Raw genomic sequence first — 17,360 nt, forward strand, 5'->3', positions numbered from 1 at the left:
CCGAAATTTTATGTATAAAATTTTGGTAACCAACCTGGAGATGATTATATATTTGAACTATTTCTTAGATAAATTTAATTTTTAATTTAAAAACCTAATTTTCATACCCTGTTTTTAGTGATTTATTTATATTTTTATGCCTTCCAGCAGTTGATAATAATTTTAATTTTTTTAAATAATTTTATGTTCCATGGTCTGGGAGTGTTACTAAGAGAATTTTGTTACTGGTGAATGTGCCATTGCAAGAATTAAGTATCTCAGTTATTAAAACAGTTCCATAGTTAAGATACTGGTCTATACTACCAACATGAGAACTGTATAAGGAGACAGCTATCTGTTTGGCAATATTAAATGAATCCATTTTGAAATAAACACCGTGTTGCCGTATCTTTTTAGGCACATTCTGTACTTTCCTTTTTCAGTTAACATATTTTTAAAGATAACTGGAATTTCCAGTTGATATAAGTAGTATATGTGCAAATAGGGACCTGTAGTCAAAATTTGTAATTTTTATGTGTGTGAATTAACTCTGAGTTGAATTATACTAATGGTGTGTGCACGACAGCATAGAGGACGATGCACAGCCTTTCAAGGGAACCGGTGTAGAAGAGCATGGAGTCCTAAATGCGTTTGACTTAAAAAAAAACAAAAACAAACCAAAAAGAAAAAAAAAACCCAACCTTCCTTATAATTTAAATTTAGTCTTATTTCTCTTTTCTGTGTGATCAAGTATATTTGTGATAAAAAAAAAGCACCCACTTAAGTGGATTTTTATATTCTATAATTATCTATTTACATCATTTAATATTCCCAAATTGTCCAGGAGGGTCATACTGTCATTTGCATTTCTGATAATCTCGTCAATATTTTAAAAGTGTATTCACGCAATTCGAAAACCTGGAAAATAGTAACTGAAGGAATGCACCCACACACATGGTTTTCCCTCTCAGTCCCCAAACATCTCTTCAGTGTATTGTCTCTTCCCAGTCTGCAGACAGAGCAGGAAAAAAAATGTTTTGAAGCTGCATATTTTCCCACGTTCTCAAAAGAACAAAATGCTGCACAACCAGCAGTCCTGCCTCTTCCATTTAACTCTAGCGACTGTTTCTACGGAAGGAAGACGGAACAGGAAAGCACAGGAAAAGAGCGCCTAACAGGTCCACTGACTCCGCGTCCCGCCCCGGCGCCATTGCCCCTCCGTGGACCCCACGAAGCTCTTTCAGAAAACGTCGGTTAACAGAGCCCCTCCCGCCAAACCACACTTTATTAGAAATTTAAAGTCGGCTCTCTCGAAGCAGTTGACTGGGGAACCCCAAGCATTCGACCGAAAAGTCTGAGTCACCATCTAACTCCACCATCAATTAGAAAACAATTATTGCTAATCGTCCTCTCGCCGCCAGCGACCTCCGCGGGCTCGCGCCCCACGGTTCCGGTTAGCGAGCCGGCGGGGGCGGGAAGGGGGGGTGGGGCGCTCGCCTCCAACCACCCGCCCCCCACACCGCTGCCCTCCCCGCCCCCCTCACCCCGCCGCGGCGTCTGACGTCCCGCACGTCGGTTTGCGCCGAGCAGCGCGGGGAGCCAGGCCGGTCGCAGGCGGGGTAAGGCCGGACGAGTGTCCGGGAGCGGCGGGCCCAGGCGGGGAGGAGCGCCAGGCGGCGCGGGGCGGCTGGGTCGCGCCTCTCCCTCCGCGGTGGAACCTCGGGAGCTGGCCCAGCCCGCGGCGCGTTCGCGGAGTGGGAGGGCCCCTGGGCGCGGGCGTTAGCGGAAGGTAGCGTTAGGCTCCTTTGCCGCGGAGGGGGGCCCGGCAAGCAAGTCCTCGGTGCCGCGCAGGCCGCCTCGGCGGTTCCGCAGAGCTCGCTCGGGGGTTGGAGACGCGGGCCTCCCGGCCCAGCCTTGACCCCGGCCCCAGCCCTCCTGCCGGGAGTTCAGGCCGGATGCCTCGGGTGAGAGGAAGGTCCGACCCCTGTCAGTCCCCTGGATGAAAACTGCGCCCCAGGGCCCTTAACCAAGTGGGTCTTTGAAAGGCGGCAAAGTAAACTTAAGCGTTTCTCTATTTAGGTGTGAAGAGAAAAAATGACACTCCAATGGGTGGCAGTTGCAACCTTTCTTTATGCTGAAATAGGACTTATTTTAATCTTCTGCCTGCCTTTTATTCCTCCTCAGAGGTAGGAAACCTCCAAATCTTTACAATAAGTATACGTTTCAATAAGCACAGGAAGCATGATTAGCTCCTTATACTGTTTAGTGTGATATGGAAAAAGTTTTCTGAAGATTAAAAAGTTTTGAATGCTGATTATCTAAAAAATGCTGTTTAAACTCACCAACTTTAGGAACTGTCTAATAATATTAATCACTTTATATAAAACATTTTATTGTGTGTACAAACGAATTAGCCGTTTCCCTCGCTTCTAAAAGGACGAGAACCGCCCTTTTGGTTCTGTTGATTACAGATACGATAAAGCGTTGGTTGTACTTATAATACATGTCGTCATCAAACTTAACCGTGTTTATTGCCCTGAATTGGAACAGTGAACTAAGAAAAGGGAAATGGATAAATGAGGTTAACAGCACTCATGGGTACAGAAATGTTTCATTGAGGGAGTGGAACAATGTAGAAGTTAAACCAGTAAATGATTCTTAGTGTTCTTATGTAACCCAAAGATCGTTTCATTAATGTTTAATGGCAATTTTACTACTTTTTTTCCATACACAGAATTAATATGTACTGAAAGTGCTGAATATGGAAAGTACCACAACCATACATTAGCGTTAATTCCTTAGTAAAGACCTTCAAAGGTCTTTAAGTACAGTACTGAGTATTTACATTGAAGCCTTGGCTCACTTTGCCCCTATAATAATCCTCATATGGCTTGGTTTGAGGGTTGTGGGGGGTGGCAGTGGACACACAATGTAGCATTAGTTTCAGGTGTACAACCTAGTGATTCAGCTTCTCTGTGGTTATGCCACACTCATCACAAGTGTAGCTGCCATCTGGGGAGTTCAGTTTTAGATCCAGAAAGTTGATAATATGAATGGTGAAATGCACTTTTAATAAAAATGTTGTAACACCTTTGTTCATGCTCATGACATAAAAGAAAATCTTTCATAAATGAGATCATAGAGGTAAATTCAGTGAGATCGCATGACTGGAAAAGATTTATGAAAGTTTTTACTTTGGCTCGGGGTCCATGTGGACTTTACACCTCCTAACTTGCTTCTTACCTACCTGCATTGCTACTCACTTCTGTCCTTGTCTATCAGCTATGCCATCACTTCTTTCTTCCTTACTAAAGAAAAAAAATTGAATCATGCCATAAGAAGGAGCATTAGACATCATTTTTTTCCAACCCACTCATTCAGTAGTCTGAGTAGTCTGAGGTCATCTAGCTGATCCATGGCAGACTCCAGACAAGAATCTGGCTTTCAGCCTTGTGCTTTTTCTACGCTGCTGTTTATCCTGTTCATTTGTTTCAAATCTCTGTAATGCCCTGTTAGCTTTTTGGTAGTAGTTCCAACAAGAGAGTCCTGTATTCAAGAAAAGGAAAGATGTTATTTATAAACATCTGATTTATACATAAGGCTTAAGAATTTGCAAACATACACACACACACGTGTGTGTGTGTGTGTGTGTGTGTATATATATATGTATATATATATATATATATAGTCAATATTTTCTGCGTGAAAATGGTCCATAAATTATGGATCCTTTTCTTCCTGCCAAATGTAATTTTTTTCCTATACAAGTAGCTCTTTGATAGATATGTGTGTAAATACACAAATTATATATAGGCTCGTGTACAAATATACATAAGAAAATGTGTGTGTGAATATATGTATCTATATAAATAATGTGTATGTTTATATACATACAGACACTAAAACAATTCATTTATAATTTGTCCTTATTGTGTGTAAGGAAATTATACTCCAAGTATACTACTCGTATATATACTCTCTTAATCTTTTATACACGTATCACCATATTGTCAAAGAAAGGCTTCAATGGTTATTTAATTTGACTATTACTCACATAACCCATTGGTTAAAGACACATAGTTACAAGTCTGGCTGTCTGGGTGTATGTCCCAACTTTGCATGTTACTCTATGATGGTGGGCAAATTATTTACCATCTCTGGCCGGTTTCCTCATCTGTAAAATACAGTTAATACTAGTACCCACCTCATATAGTGGTTGTGGTGATTAAATGAGCTAAAATTTGTAAAAGTGCTTAGAACCATAGTATTGTAATGACTGAATATATAACAGCTATTATTATTTCCTCCTTGAATTGAGTATTATTAGAAACTGCTAGTTCTTCTCTGTAGGAAGTCTTTTTTGTGTTCCCTTTTATACTTAAAAGGGAACACAAATGTGAATTTGCATTGGGACATAGATGAAGGTATTGCCAGTTATGTTCTCTTGCTAGAAATATAAAAATTTTCAAAATGAAAAATTTGAATAGCGTCTCTGGACTTGGAAGCATAGAGACATCTGTATCAGTCTCCCTCCCCTCATCAACTTCAAGTTGTTACTTAGAGTTGTTTTCCAAACTTATTAGTTAATAATTTGTTGTAGTCTTAAAGTAAAACATTTTTAAGTTGTGTTTGAAGTTTTATTAGGTGCTTATTACTTTTATGTCTCCTCGAATCTGTTATTCATTTAAAATGCCCTTGTAGGGGCGTCTGGGTGGCTCAGTGGGTTAAAGCCTCTGCCTTCGACTCAGGTCATGATCCCAGTGTCCTGGAATTGAGCCCTGCATCAGGCTCTCTGCTCAGCGGGGGGGCCTGCTTCCCTTCCTCTCTCTCTGCCTGCCTCTCTGCCTACTTGTGATCTCCGTGTCAAATAAATAAATACTATCTTTAAAATAAAATAAAATGCCCTTGTAAAAAATAAGTAAGTAAGTAAATAAATAATAAAATACATAAAATAAAATGCCATTGTACTGGGACACCTGGGTGGCTCAGTCGGTTAAGTGTCCGACTCTGGATTTCAGCTCAGGTCAGGATCTCAGGGTCTTTAGATTGAACCCCACATTGGACTCCACACTGGGTGTGGAGACTGCTTGAGATTTTTTTTTTAAGATTTTATTTATTTATTTGACAGAGACCACAAGTAGGCAGAGAGACAGAAAGAGAGGGGGAAGCAGGCTCCCCGCCGAGCAGAGAGCCCGATGCAGGGCTGGATCCCAGGACCCTGAGATCACAACCTGAGCTGAAGGCAGAGGCTTAACCCACTGAGCCACCCAGGCGCCCCGACTGCTTGAGATTCTTTCTTTCCTTTGCCCTCTTCCCCTCCCCCTGCTCACAAACATGTGTGTTCACACTCTCTCTAAACAAATAAATAAATAAAATAAAATGCCCTTGTACAAAATTTGTTACCTTTCCAGTTGTGTAGTGGATTGCTTTATCATTCTTTGTCATTTGTAATCCATACTTTCTTACCTCTGTGTCTTTGCTTGTGCTGTTTAAACCTTCTAGACTATTTTTTCCCCATTTCGTTTCCTCTATGTTCACATCTTGATCTAGGTAGTAATTACATGAGTATATACATACATAAAAATTTGTCAACCTATTTAAGATTTTTGTACCTCATGTATGTAATGTCTCGGTGATTTTTTGATTCCTTTGTTGTAAAAATAGAAAAATTCTTTTACTTGGAGTAGATGTTAGAAGTGTATTATGTAAAAATATATAGTGCAGAGTTGGACTCCCTTTCCTGAAATGTTAGTGATTATTACACTAATAGGTTTTTGTTATTTCTGAGTTATTACCCAGATTAGAAAAAAGATATAAAGTGATAACTTCTATCAGCAATATAACATGTTACTGTAAGAATTCATGTATCTTTACTTTAAAAGTTATTTTTTGCTGTAGAATGTTTAAACTAAGACAAGATGATGTCAGATTATCATTCAACTTGAAAGAGTTGTTCTTTATTTCATGAGACATCTTATATCATCTCAGAAAATTGCTATTTCTCTGATATGACATAAAAAATTAAATTTCTGTAATTCTTTTCATTTATTATGCAGTTACCAAAATGTTAATTGAATATTTGCAAAGCATTTCAAAATCTTTTGGTTTTTTTTAACGCCTAAAGTAATTGTATTGCTTTACAGATGGCAGAAGATTTTTTCATTTACTGTCTGGGGTAAAATTGCAACTTTTTGGAACAAGGCTTTCCTTACTATTATAGTCCTATTGATTGTTCTGTTTCTAGGTAAGTACTGGATTCCTCTTTTGATTAGGCTTAACTCTAAAGGCTTTTTTTGTTAATGAACGCATGGGGTTTTCAATTAGATTGATGTTGCTATTGATGTAAAGTAGGTTATACAGGACTCATCCTGGGATAACCACCACGTCTACCACTGTTTTATGAGCAAATGTTTCCTATGTTCCATACCATCAGCCTCTGAAATGAATTTCTTTTTATAAAACTGGGAACAACTGGTACGAGGAGGTATGAGTAGGCGATTGTGTGAGGATGTGTGAATGGGTTCATGCCTCATTTCAAAATGTTAATATTTATCTCAGGGTATACTCTTGTTATCAAGTAAATCTCCAGCTTCGTAAGAAATAACACTAAACAACTAAAGGACAATAAGAAAAATGGGTCCCAACTCTGCCACCAGCTAACTAAATGCCTTTTGGAATGGCATTTCATCTCTCTGATCTTGTTTTATCCGTTTGCATGCAAAGAGAGAAAAGGCAATCACTTCTACAGCTCCTTCTGACTCTAGTATTGTGATTTTTTTTTTTTTTTTTGAGTTGTCTCTACACACAGCGTGGGGCTCTGACTCATGACCTTAGTGAAGATTTGTGCACTCTACCTACTGAGCTAGCCAGGTGCGCCTATAGTATTGTGATCTTTTAGCTCTAAAATTATCCCAGGAAGTTTAACTGAAAACTGCCACATAGCCATAAAAAGAAGGAAAACCAAAGTACAAGGTTTTTTTGGTTACGTATATCAGAAACCAACTGGAGCTCACTTGAGCAAGAAAGGGGAACTAATAATAAAATACAGAGTTGTTTTAGAGCAGCTCAAGGAAGGAAGGAAGCCAAATTCCAGGAAGAGACTTGTCCTAGAAACTGAAGTGTCCTTTTCATGTCCCTGCATTACTCCATGGGTCTTCATTCGTCCTTATCCCTGTGTACTCTGATACTCTATTCTCAACCATATAGCTGTGGGCACCATATAGCTGAAAAATGTCATCACTCTGGCCATATACAAGGATTAGTAGCCATTTCTGAATATCAATTCCAATTATAAGAAAAATAAATGAGCCAGCTAGTACTAGGTATCCAACCTTTGTTTGGTAAGCTATGGCCAGGGGTAGGAGTCACAAAGCAGAACTGTGACCTCTAGCTAGAACCTACATCCATGGGCAGAGTGGGTAATAAATTCTCAGACAATAGTGGCATCATGGATGATTAATACAGGACCTTTGACCTTGGATGGTAAAGGCAGCCAGATAGGGATCTATGCTTTAAGGCTCAGTGTTTTCATCTCAGAATAGGTAATCACACCTGTTCCACTGAGGTATTCAAAGGTTTAAATGCAGTAGTGAATGTAAAATACACAGTCCAGTGTTCTTGTGCACCAGAATGACAATGGTGTAAATTATGGAAAACCAGTAGATTACTCAAGTTTCATTTTTATTTTACTTTGAAATTTATTTCATTTTTCATATTGGTTTTTTCTCTAATAACATAATCATTACAAGGTGTACATGTTTCTGGAGCCAGTACTAACTGAAAGTATGTGTGTATGTGTGTTTTAAGGGGTGAGAATAGGCAGAAAGAAGCAGGAAACCCAGGAATATGTTTAGTATCAACAGAAATGCATCCCAGGAATTTGAAAGATTCCACGAGTGATCCAAAAAAAAGAAAAAAGAAAGCTGTCCCCATGTGGTTTCTAGAAAACTGACCACATATCATACCCTGCGTGTATGGTTAGTTGCCCCTGTATCATTTTTCATTTTTGAGATGTACTTTCCTTGCTTTTAAAAACAGGTGATTTTATTCCCTAGTTGGGTTTGTATATCCATTTATCTTTATAAACTTCTTTTTTTTTTTAAGATAATTTTATTTATTCATTTGACAGACAGAGATTACAAATAGGCAGGGAGAGAGGAAAGGAAGCAGGCTCCCCACTGAGCAGAGAGCCCGACATGGGGCTCGATCCCAGGACCCTGAGATCATGACCTGAGCTGAAGGCAGAGGCTTTAACCCACTGAGCCACCCAGGTGCCCCAGTAAACTTCTTTGATATTATTGGTTACTCTTCAGCATTTCTGCATAATGGATCCAGGAATATTGTTTTTATTTAAAAGCCAAAGAAGCTGAATAACAAGCATAAGGATCCTTCATATTACTATGTAGTAATACATAGTATTACTGGCCTGTTTAGAATAACTCATAAATACTATTGTGTTTGGTTTTTTTTTTTTTAGTTGTTTCATAGTGGTTAGTATGCTCTTACTATATTATCATGGCAATCTGAGAAATGTAAAAGAGAAAATAGACATTAAGTTCAAGAAAATTTTTTAAAGATAATTTAAAAGACTGGGGTACCTGGGTGGCTCAGTCAGTTAAGCTTTACTTCAACTCAGGTCATGATCTCAGAGTCCTGGGTTCAAGCCCCATGTCTGCCATGGGGCTACGGGCTCAGCAGGGAGTCTGCTTTTCCCTCTGCTCTTCCACCTCCTCATGCACATGCTTTATCTCTCAAATAAGTAAATAAAATCTTTTTTTAAAAAAGACTATTTCATATATCCCTATGCAAATAAGTGTTAATACCTAGATGAAATGGATAATTTTGTAGAGAAACATAACTTATCAGATAGATGAATTCTAGTAGATACAGAAAATTTAAACAGACCAATTTTCCACAAAATTACAGAAAGTTATTAAAAAAAAAGCTATGCCCATCAGAAAAGAATAAAACCAGATAGCTTTGCAAGAAATTCTACCACTTTGAAAAAATAGACATTACTCATGCTGCTTAAACTGTTCCAGAATTTATGAAGCTAGAAAAAAGCAAACTCTGTAATTGGAAAAAAAAAATTAAACCAAATATAAGACTTGTAACATACACCACAGAGAAAAAATGTTCACAGCAGCATTAGTCATAATAGCCAAAAAGTGGAAACAGTCCAAATGTCTTCAAGTGACGAATGGATAAGCCAGATGCGGTATATCTGCACAATGGAATGTTACTCAACCATAAAAAATAACGGCATACTGCTATGTGGTACAACACAGATGAACTTTGAAAACATGCTAAGTGTAGGAAGCCAGACGCACAAAATACACAAGTAAACGATTGCTTTTGTGTAGGATGTCCAGAATAGGCAAATACATGGAGAAAGAAAGTAGATTGGCAGTTGGTAAGAGATAGGGGAGGGGCAGAATGGGAATGGGGTTTTGAGGACGTTGATGAAAATATTCAAAAATCAGTGGTGTTGTTCACGCAACTTTGTGAATATACTCAAAACCACTGAATTATATGCTTTAAAGGGATAAGCTTTAAGATATGTGAGTTATAACTCAACAAAAGCTGCTATTAAAAATAATTAAATAGGGACAGCTCGGTGGCTCAGTCAGTTGGGCGTCTGCCTTCAGCTCAGCTCATGATCTCAGGGTCCTGAGCTTGAGTCTCGTGTTGGGCTTCCTGCTTAGTGGGGAGTCTGCTTCTCCCTTTCCCTCTGCCCCTTCCCCCTTTCATGCTCTCTCTTACGTGCTCACTCTCTCAAGTAAATAAATAAAATAAATAAAATCTTTAAAAACTAAAATAATAGTTTAACTGGCCTCAGTTTTCTAACTGGAATCTCTTTCCTGTAGCAGTAACTCTTTTCTAAGTGTGCTGATGGCAACATGAAAGAAGCAGTCTGACTTGTTTGCCCCCCTGGTTTTTGAGACACCTAAGGGGCAGATAACTTACCTAGGACCTACAAGATCCAGTGACTTAAGAATGCACTAAATATAGATAAGAATAAGCTGAAATATGTTTCCCACTAGAAAGAAATAGATCCCCTGTACTTCTGAGACTTAATAGAACTGAATGCATCAGAATTGCAGCTCTCTGAATGTTTACAGTAGCAGATGCCATCCATGTGCCCATTGGGGGAGTATATGCCCCATAGGTCAAATTCCATTTTAACCGATGCCAGTGGAAATCTTAGTGTAACCCGATATTTCTAAAATCTCAGTAAAGTTATATTAGTATTACTAGTATGAATTATTAATAGCATTTTAACAATAATGTGACTTTAATATTATTACCTTGAATAACTTAATATTATTTTAATAATTACCATAACAATTTGATAGTATTGAAGGAATAATACAATAAAATGCTAGTAGAGTCGGGAAAATAGGAAAACCTCTTAGAATTGATTGGAATGGGAGATGACCTATATGCTACTGTCAGTAGGTTGGATTTTACTCAATCTATTAGGGATAGAAAGAGTGAAACATAACAGTTTGCAGTGTAGCTAGAGATGAGAGACAGTACAGTGATACTAAGTCCTACATAAAGAGTTTTAAAAAATCCTCTTCCAGTCAAAATTCCCATTAGCATCCATTTACAGAGCATGTCTTTTTGAGTACAGTGCCCTCCCAGGGATAGTAGAGGAAAAGACAAAAAAAGAGGGCCCATATCAAAAGTCTGTTATTTAAAAGTCCATTCACTTGTTCTGAAACTGCTTTCCATTTTAATAATTTTGTATTATTAAAAACCTAAAGTAATGTTTTCTCTTTTTCTCTAATAGATGCTGTGAGAGAAGTAAGGAAATATTCCTCATCACCTGCCATTGAGAAAGGCTTAACCAGCAGACCTGGAGCCTATGAACATGCACACATGAAACTTTTTAGGTCTCAAAGAAATCTTTACATTTCTGGATTCTCATTATTTTTTTGGCTGTAAGTTTTTTAAAAAGCACAATTTTAAAACATGATTTGTGTTTCCCTTCCTCATTTTTCCTATGTATACCAAACATTTTTTTTCTGTGCTGTTTAGTATACTAACATCTTCACAAAAGGGTGCAGATGAAATACCCAAATAATAGTCATTACGGCTTGTAGGTTTGCTGGGTCCATAAGGCCCTGCATGATCGGCCCCTGCTTCTCTTCCGAGCCTTGCAGCTCACTGTTCTCTGACATTCACACCACATTCCACCCACACTGAGCCTCAACTGTTCACGCATTTGTTCTTGCAACAAATATTTATTGACTCGCTATTGTTTACCTGACTCCTTCCTACTTCAGGATCTTCACACCAGCTTTAACCTCTGCCAGAACACTCCCCTCTTTCCCTGGCTACCTTTCTATTCATCCTTCAGCCCCTTTCAAGGAGAATTTGTTTGTGACCATGACTCCCTCCAAAGCATGCTTCCGTGGAATGTATCTGTATATGTATATTTTTCTCAGTATCTTTCATGGTTGCAATTAAATACTGTTTTAACTCTTTCTTCCCCAGCTAGAACCTAAGCTCCTTGAAGGACTTTGTCTTACTTCCTGCTGTGTCTCCAGTACCCAGGACGTGCTTAACACTTAGCAATTCCAAACACTTAGCCAAGGAAATACCTGTTGAATGAATATTTGAAGATACTAATTTCTAACAATGGAAGTTACCCATAAACTGATGTGAATGAGCAGTTTTTAGGCTTGACCAGCCTCATACAATGCTCTTTAAATAGCAAATATTAAAGTGGTGAGGGGGAAAAAAAATAATAAAATGAACAAATATGACATCTCTTACTGGCCCTGCCACACTGTCTAAAATTCTATTTCTCCTCCTCCTGGCCAAACACCTGTAGGAAAGGATGATTAAATTAACAAGTACTGCTGAACCTATCTTCCAAATGCTAGTCTTATAACAAAGATTCCAAAGGAACGAGATACAGGCTTGTTTTGACAGAAAGACTTAAAAAAAAAAAAGGAGAGAGAGAAAAAAAAAGAATGAAAGGAAGAATATATGTATACATGTCCTCACTAAACATTATCTCCCTCCACCTTACCCATACCTAAAGGGGAATCATTTGACAGTGACTATCTTAAATCCGAGCTTCTAATGATTAGTTACTTATATAGTACTCTGATGCTTTTGTTCATTTAGAGTGTTGAGACGTCTGGTTATCCTTATTACTCAGCTGGCGAAAGAACTGTCAAACAAAGGAGTACTTAAAACTCAAGCAGAAAATACGAATGAGGCTGCCAAAAAATTCATGGAAGAGAATGAAAGACTAAAACGGGTATTTAAATTTGCTTTTTAAAAATGTGTGTTAATGTTGTTAGTTTTCCTGAGATGTATTATTTTTCAGTATCAAAAGGAGTATTTTTGTAATTTATAAGCAAAAAGTAACCATAATTAACAATATTTCTATGAAATGATTGTTTCAGAGTGTCTTATTCTCCTTTAGATTTGTTCGTCCTCAGTTTCCCTCGGTAGTAGAATGCCATTGAACCTATTTCCTATGATTAAAAGAAAAAACAGTGTTCTGGGAATATGGATTTTAATTCCTTCATTACCATTAATTTTACTTTATAACTAAAGCAAACCTTTTAAGGCTCTATGTTTCCATTTTCTTTTCAGTTAAATTATTTTTTAAATAATTTTTAAGCCTGATTTTTAAATTTTTTTTGTTTTCTTTTAAATGTTTGTTATGTAGGGAGCAGTGGAAAGTAATTAATGCTAGACCGATGACCACACATTATATTTAAAAAATCTTTAGTTTGGCTGTGTTGCTGATAGTCCTTCCTTGAGAACCCTATGCTGTAATTCCCCTGCCAATCAGGCATAGTGCATATTAGGAACTGATGTTTTCTCTATTAAATAAAAAGAACAAGTGAGAAAATGATAGCTACAGAATTATTTTATTTTCTTCTTAAGTGTAAAATTTAGGGATAAGATGTCAGAGCTTGAGTGTTTGGTGTTCATGTTAAGCACCGCAAGTCGCCGTAAGTTTTGCTAATTCTACTTCTTAGAACAAAGTGTCAATGGAACCATTCAGAAGTGAAATACATTTTCTTAAAAGCATTCCTAAAATAGTATAATAAAATGATTTTCCTATTATAAATTAATGAAATGCAAATAGTCAATTATGTATTTTTCCACATTATATTTATATAAAAAGTATTGAGTTTAATAGTAGAGAATTAAAATACCTTAGTCTTAGAGCCTAGCCTCTTATAGAAATGAATTAGCCAATACATAATAGAAGGTCTTTCCAGAAACCTATTAAATAAGGCAAACCTCACTGCACGTGTTTGATGCTGTGGTATAATGGTCACCTATTCAGAACCCATGTTTTATTTATAATGATGTCTTCCTTATTTCCCACTACAGCAAAACAGTAACAAAATACCTTTTTTCATATAAAACGCATTCAAAAATGTTTCTTTGGGTTATTATAAAATAAAGAACCACTCTATTTTTTACTTTGTTTTGTTTTGTTTTGTTTTGAAAAGGCATTGATCTATAGATGTCATATAAATTTCCTTTCGTAGTAAATATAGGTCTGGGAAATCAAGCTCCTGGTATTTCTGTATTCAAAAGCAGGCAGTAAGTCATTTCTGCTTTTTTGCAAAAAAAAAAAAAAAAAATCAGCCTCATTTTGTACCTCAGTATTACTTGTTTCATTTTGTGTCCTTTCATCTTATTTCAAAATGGTGAAAGTAAAAACAAAACCCTTCAAGTTTTGATTAATACATGATGGCTAAACTCAAAAGCACCCAGCCTTGTATTTGTAAACTTACTGTGTACCTATCTTGATTTAAAATTATGCCTATCATGTTAGAGTAATGAGTTTTAATTACTAACAGAACACTGATTTTTCTTCTTCTTCTTTAGTTGTTTTCCTTTTACTCATCAGCTTTAAGAAAATGGAAAGTATTTTTGTAAACTTCTGGTACTATTATTTTTTCAAATATACCATAATTAACATATCTAAATTCATCTTGTCCTTCAAAAAAGCACCTTCCTCAAAGCAGTTTTGGCACTTTTGTTTTGGTATTGTTTTCACAAGTTACCCTTGCAAGGAAATTTATTTCATGACTACTGATTCTTTGATTCCTCCACAATTTCTCTCTTTCTCTCTCTCTCTTTTTTTTTTTTTTGTTTGTTTTATTCTTCCCATTTGATTCCATGCTGTCCTAGTTCTCTGCTTCCTATATTGGAAGGACCCAGTCATTGGCCCCAGATCATCAGAGACCCATAGATATGCTGAGCTAAAGCTAGCACACAGTAAGGAGAAAGTTCATGAGCTGCACATTAATATTGTCAGTGCCCAAAGTGTACTAACTGACCAAGAAAAGCCAGAGGTCAGAATATCAAAGATCACTTCTGTTTTGAGATATTTCATGTAGATTTTGAAATATTAGCTACAGAAAGATAAAATTGCTGAAACAACTCTTTATTCTCTATCAGAGACACCTTACCTAATGGAAAGGACTTTTACTGTGAGATCGAAGAGACTTAGTCCTAACTGTAATAAAAGTAATTAGCATTGTGATCTAGGGCAAGTCACCTCATATATTCTCAGGTCCAAGGTTATAAATAATAGCTAACACTATGCCAGGTACTGCTTCAAATCCTTCACGGTAAGGTATTAACTCTTTTTTTTTTTTTTTTCCCTTTTTATTAATTTTTTCAGGTTAAGGTATTAACTCTTAATTCTTGCAACAACCCCATGAGGTTGGTACTGTTATTATCTGTTTTTATATATGAGGAAATGGAAGCACAGGAAGGTTAAGTGACTTGCACAGAACCATTCAACTAATTAAGGACAGAACTAAGATTTGAATTCAGGCAGCCTAACTCTAGAATCCATACTCTTAACCACATTTTTTGGTGCCCTTTGTATGCCATCTTACAAAATGACTTATAGATGCTGCCTGAGACCCCTTTCTGTTCGGATAATCAATTAATGAAATAATTATGGAAGACCAATCAACTTTTAATTCACCTGCTTTAAAATAACAACAGTGATGGAGCTTTATTTCTTAACATTTTTGTTTTGTTTTTTCCCCAGCCACTCGCCATTATGGTATAAGGTGGGTGGGACAGGGAACACATGCATTATTGTAGCTAGTAGCTAGCTATTGAATTTCAGTTCCAGGGTTCTTGGTCTTTCTCCAGCATCAAGTCAAACATAATAAATCTGGACAAGTTTGCAGGTGCAATAATGAAAGCTTATTTACAAGACCCAACACAAATCCAACTTTTCCAAGTCAATGGCATAATAATTCAAGCAGTCAGTATAAACATTCCTGCAACTCAGTGGTTCTCTTCCAATTTGGGTAATCACTGGAGACTGTGTGAACTGAATTCAGTGAAGTAACAGCTGGATTATTTTGAACTTGAAGTGGGCAACAAATTTATAGAGTTAATGGAAAAAAAAAACTTGTTTTTTTTTCTGCTCTGTTCTTTAAATTTTGAAGATAAGAGGCTCCTTAAGCTTAAGGATGTATTTTAGTGTTTGTCTCCTAAAAAAATTCTTTGCGGTCAAATTTATAGAGTTAATGGAAAAAAAAAACTTTTTTTTTTTCTGCTCTGTTCTTTAAATTTTGAAGATAAGAGGCTCCTTAAGCTTAAGGATGTATTTTAGTGTTTGTCTCCTAAAAAAATTCTTTGCGGTCATATATTCATGAGAGCTTTAATTCCTCCTTCTAAGCTGCCTAAACTGTATTATAACAAGATAGAAGATAGTACTGTATTTGATCTTGTACTACAGTTTTTATGCTCTCGTGTCCCCCTTTCCACTAGACTAAAGTTACATGAGAGCAGAGAACATGTTTCTCTTAACATTTTTTCCATTATATCACTAATTATAAAAATTGTAATATATTTATATGTAGCCCATGCTCAGGAGAACTTTGTGAGTTTTGTTTATTGGATATACCAGCTTACATTAGAAAAGGAATCATCCGGCAGTAGAAATTCTTTTCTGTTACTTTGTTCAAAATTGTCCTGAGCTGTGTTTTTTACTAGACTATAGAAGCCGTCAATATCAAGTTGCTTCCACTTTATTTACTCAAATAACCCATGTCAGTGTTTACATATTTTTTTTCAAACATTAGTTTAATTTGCCTTTTGTGGTTACTTAAATATCTTAAAACTTCTCTAAGATGAGTAAGTTTCTTAATTCTGTTTACAATGATAGTTTCCTTTTAGGCCTACAGATCATGAAATTCTTACTCCATGGTATTTTTATTTTAGTCAAATATTTTACTATTCTGATCTTAATTTTTTTTGCCCAGAAAAGATGATCTACAGGGACGCCTGAGTGGCTCAGTCAGTTAAGTGTCTGCCTTTGGCTCAGGTCATGATCCCAGGGTTCTGGGGTCAAGTCCTGCCTTGGGCTCCTTGCTCAGCAGGGAGCCTGCTTCTACTCTGCCTGCCGCTCTTCCTGCTTGTGCTCTCTCTCTCTGGAAAATAAATAAAATCTTAAAAAAAAAAAAAAAGATGATCTACCAACATACAAAAAACATTTTAAAAGCCTACACAGAGGGGCACCTAGAGGAGCTCAGTCAGTTAAGAATCTGCCTTTGGCTCTGGTCATGTTCTCACGGTCCTGGGATTGAGTTCCGCATCCAGCTGTCCGCTCAGCATCAAATCTGCTTCTCTCTCTGCCTCTGTGATCCCTCTCTCTCTATGATTGTTTTTGCTCTCTCTAAAATAAATAAAATCTTTAACAACAAAAAAAAAAAGCCCACATAGATTTTAGAATATAAAAACCATTTAAAAGATTAGCTGAATAAGATTAATTTGGGGATTATTCAATGACTATTCAGAATTAGGTAGAATATTCCAAGCATAGAGATAGCCCTATCATTATACACTTACCCATCCCCACCCTGACTTATATTCCTTTTTTACAGATTGGTCTGCATAAAAATAGTCTGAGTAGACAGCTCTGTAATTGGAACATAATGGTTTACCAATTAATACCATCCTCACAACTGTTTTTTTCCTTAGAAAATTTACATCACACATTTAACGGAGGAGGAGACATTCACATTACTTACCTAAATACTTTTTGAAAACATAATTTTAATTATAGCCCAACCAGAAACTCTAATTTTCATTTCAGAGATTTCAGCCTTAGTAAGAAGAAATCTTTTTGTTTGCCAAATATCAAGTTTCTACCAGCAAAAGTACATTGTAGAAAATTATAGAATACTAAAAAGATAAAGAATCAAATAAAGACCAATAATTTTAAAGATTTTATTTATTTATTTGACATAGAAAGAGATCACAAGTAGGCAGAGAGGCAGGCAGAGAGAGAGGAGGAAGCAGGCTCCCCGCGGAGCAGAGAGCCCGATGCGGGGCTCGATCCCAGGATCCTGAGATCATGA

At 36.9% G+C, this 17,360-nt stretch overlaps 1 protein-coding gene across 4 annotated transcripts in view; it reads left to right on the forward strand.

The window, feature by feature from the left end:
• The first annotated feature begins 1,454 nt into the window (after window positions 1–1,454).
• The window catches only part of LOC123951667 (B-cell receptor-associated protein 29), a 49,887-nt gene continuing 33,981 nt past the window's right edge, over window positions 1,455–17,360 (forward strand). Inside the window, exons 1-5 of one of the 4 annotated variants that reach the window (XM_046020519.1) lie at window positions 1,455–1,598; window positions 2,059–2,165; window positions 6,123–6,223; window positions 10,775–10,925; window positions 12,121–12,256. In XM_046020519.1, the coding sequence (XP_045876475.1) occupies window positions 2,074–2,165; window positions 6,123–6,223; window positions 10,775–10,925; window positions 12,121–12,256 (480 nt within the window). In that variant the 5' untranslated portion in view covers window positions 1,455–1,598; window positions 2,059–2,073. The other 3 variants (XM_046020523.1, XM_046020521.1, XM_046020522.1) reach the window with 3 other exon arrangements.

Source organism: Meles meles, chromosome 10 (assembly GCF_922984935.1).
Source record: "Meles meles chromosome 10, mMelMel3.1 paternal haplotype, whole genome shotgun sequence".
Taxonomy (NCBI): Eukaryota; Metazoa; Chordata; class Mammalia; order Carnivora; family Mustelidae; genus Meles; species Meles meles.